Source organism: Lolium rigidum, chromosome 3 (genome assembly GCF_022539505.1).
Source record: "Lolium rigidum isolate FL_2022 chromosome 3, APGP_CSIRO_Lrig_0.1, whole genome shotgun sequence".
Classification (NCBI taxonomy): domain Eukaryota; kingdom Viridiplantae; phylum Streptophyta; class Magnoliopsida; order Poales; family Poaceae; genus Lolium; species Lolium rigidum.
Window position 1 is genome coordinate 378,035,371 of NC_061510.1, and position 1,533 is coordinate 378,036,903.

At 38.5% G+C, this 1,533-nt stretch overlaps 1 protein-coding gene across 1 annotated transcript; it reads left to right on the plus strand.

Annotated features, from left to right (window-relative positions):
• On the plus strand, positions 1-655 carry LOC124697505 (inositol-tetrakisphosphate 1-kinase 6-like). Its single transcript, XM_047230089.1, has 3 exons — positions 1-76; positions 173-296; positions 470-655. The coding sequence occupies exons 1-3, from the start codon at positions 6-8 to the stop codon at positions 653-655; spliced, it is 381 nt and encodes a 126-aa protein (XP_047086045.1). The 5' UTR covers positions 1-5.
• Positions 656-1,533: the final 878 nt, after the last annotated feature.

The following is a 1,533-nucleotide window of genomic DNA, read 5'->3' on the forward strand; positions in this document are numbered from 1 at the left end:
ATGCCATGAAGAACTCGATGCCAAATGCAAGTTTGCTAAAATCATCATCAGGAGATAAAGCTCTGACGTTTAATAGGTACAGTTTGGAAAGTTATATGTAATTGGCTTATTCATCTGTTGAATTTACACTTCGATGCCAAGCTATAGCTGAACTTGCATTTACAATTTGAAGACTATTCCAGTGGTTACTAAGGAGCAGCCATTGCAGAAAGAAGGTACAAGACAACAAATCTCTGAACATTATGCAGTGGAAGAAGCTGCAAAATTGCTTAACAAGTTTTGGATTTGATGTTGTTGTAAGCATTTCCCTTTGGGCTTTGTATGGATTGTTGCTTTTAGTATTCAGTATACAACTACAAAGAAAGTGACTTCTTGTCAACTGAAGTCTGTAACACTTCCAGTTGCCATCATATTTTCATGTAGCACATTCTACTTTGGAATTGTAAAAATCAGAATTTGGTTATTGTAGGTTCAAGAGGGTAATTTTGATGCCAAGGCCACCTTCCGTCTTGGGGTGGCATACCACGAAGCAAGCCACGAGGCATTGCGCACGGGAGACACTCTTGTTGGCAGCCCACAGGAACGCACGGCAGAGGGCGGAAGGGGTTTTGACGACTGGAGGTGGGGGGATCATAGCCGCCATTGCATAGTTTGACATGACATCAAGGGCGGCATTTATGAGGACGAGCCGGCCGCCAGCCGAAAGGAGCACCGCTCTCTAGGCCGACAGGTACTTAATTTCCTTTCCCCTTTTAAAAATACTTTTTGCTTGGTTACAAGTTGATGTTATTTATGGATTTCATTAAAAAAAATAGCTGGCCTTGCTGATGTTAAGGTTGTTATCTTCAGAGGTGACACTGGATCCATGAGAATATGTTGCTCGAATATGGTTGTGCGGTACCCATATATTTGTAGGAGCAGATTTAGACTTTTGTGTGCTTCATGCTTCTTAGGATTTAGAGTTTTGTGAGAAAATTATTATCCTCTTCAGTCATACAACGATGTTAAAGTTACTTACAAATTGTATATAATATTTAAATTGACCGATATATTTTTATTAGTTACTTACAAGTTGTTCGTTTAATTTTGATATAGTGTATTTAAACTATTTCAAGCATTGGTGCTCTGTGCTATTTATGTAGCCAAGAAGGTCATCTATATGTGTTATATCTGTTCATGGTAAAAAAAACAAGTATATATTTCAGTACTATTGTCTTGACTTGCCACTTCATTTTGGTTTGGGAAAAAAGTAACCACGACCAGCAAATTCTCCAATTTTCCATATTATAGTCGGAGTATGTTAAAGTTAACGTACAGCTCAACCACAAAAATAATGTGCCACGAACTGACTTAGGTATTCCATTACTGACAGATTGCCTGATGTTTATTTGCCTATATCTATGCTTCAAGTTACGATGCCCTTTAATCCCTGCTTCTATTGGGGAATGTGTTGACATGTTTCTCTGATTAATATCTCTCTCTTATACTCACCAGGGCCATAGGTCTGTATCAAAGTTCTGTTGAAGTGTATTG

Coding starts and splice junctions, on each gene's coding strand:
- LOC124697505 (XM_047230089.1), top strand. CDS start 6: ATGAAGAACTCGATGCCAAATGCAAGTTTGCTAAAATCATCATCAGGA. Junction 77..172: donor AAAGCTCTGACGTTTAATAG/GTACAGTTTGGA, acceptor TACAATTTGAAG/ACTATTCCAGTGGTTACTAA. Junction 297..469: donor GTTTTGGATTTGATGTTGTT/GTAAGCATTTCC, acceptor TGGTTATTGTAG/GTTCAAGAGGGTAATTTTGA.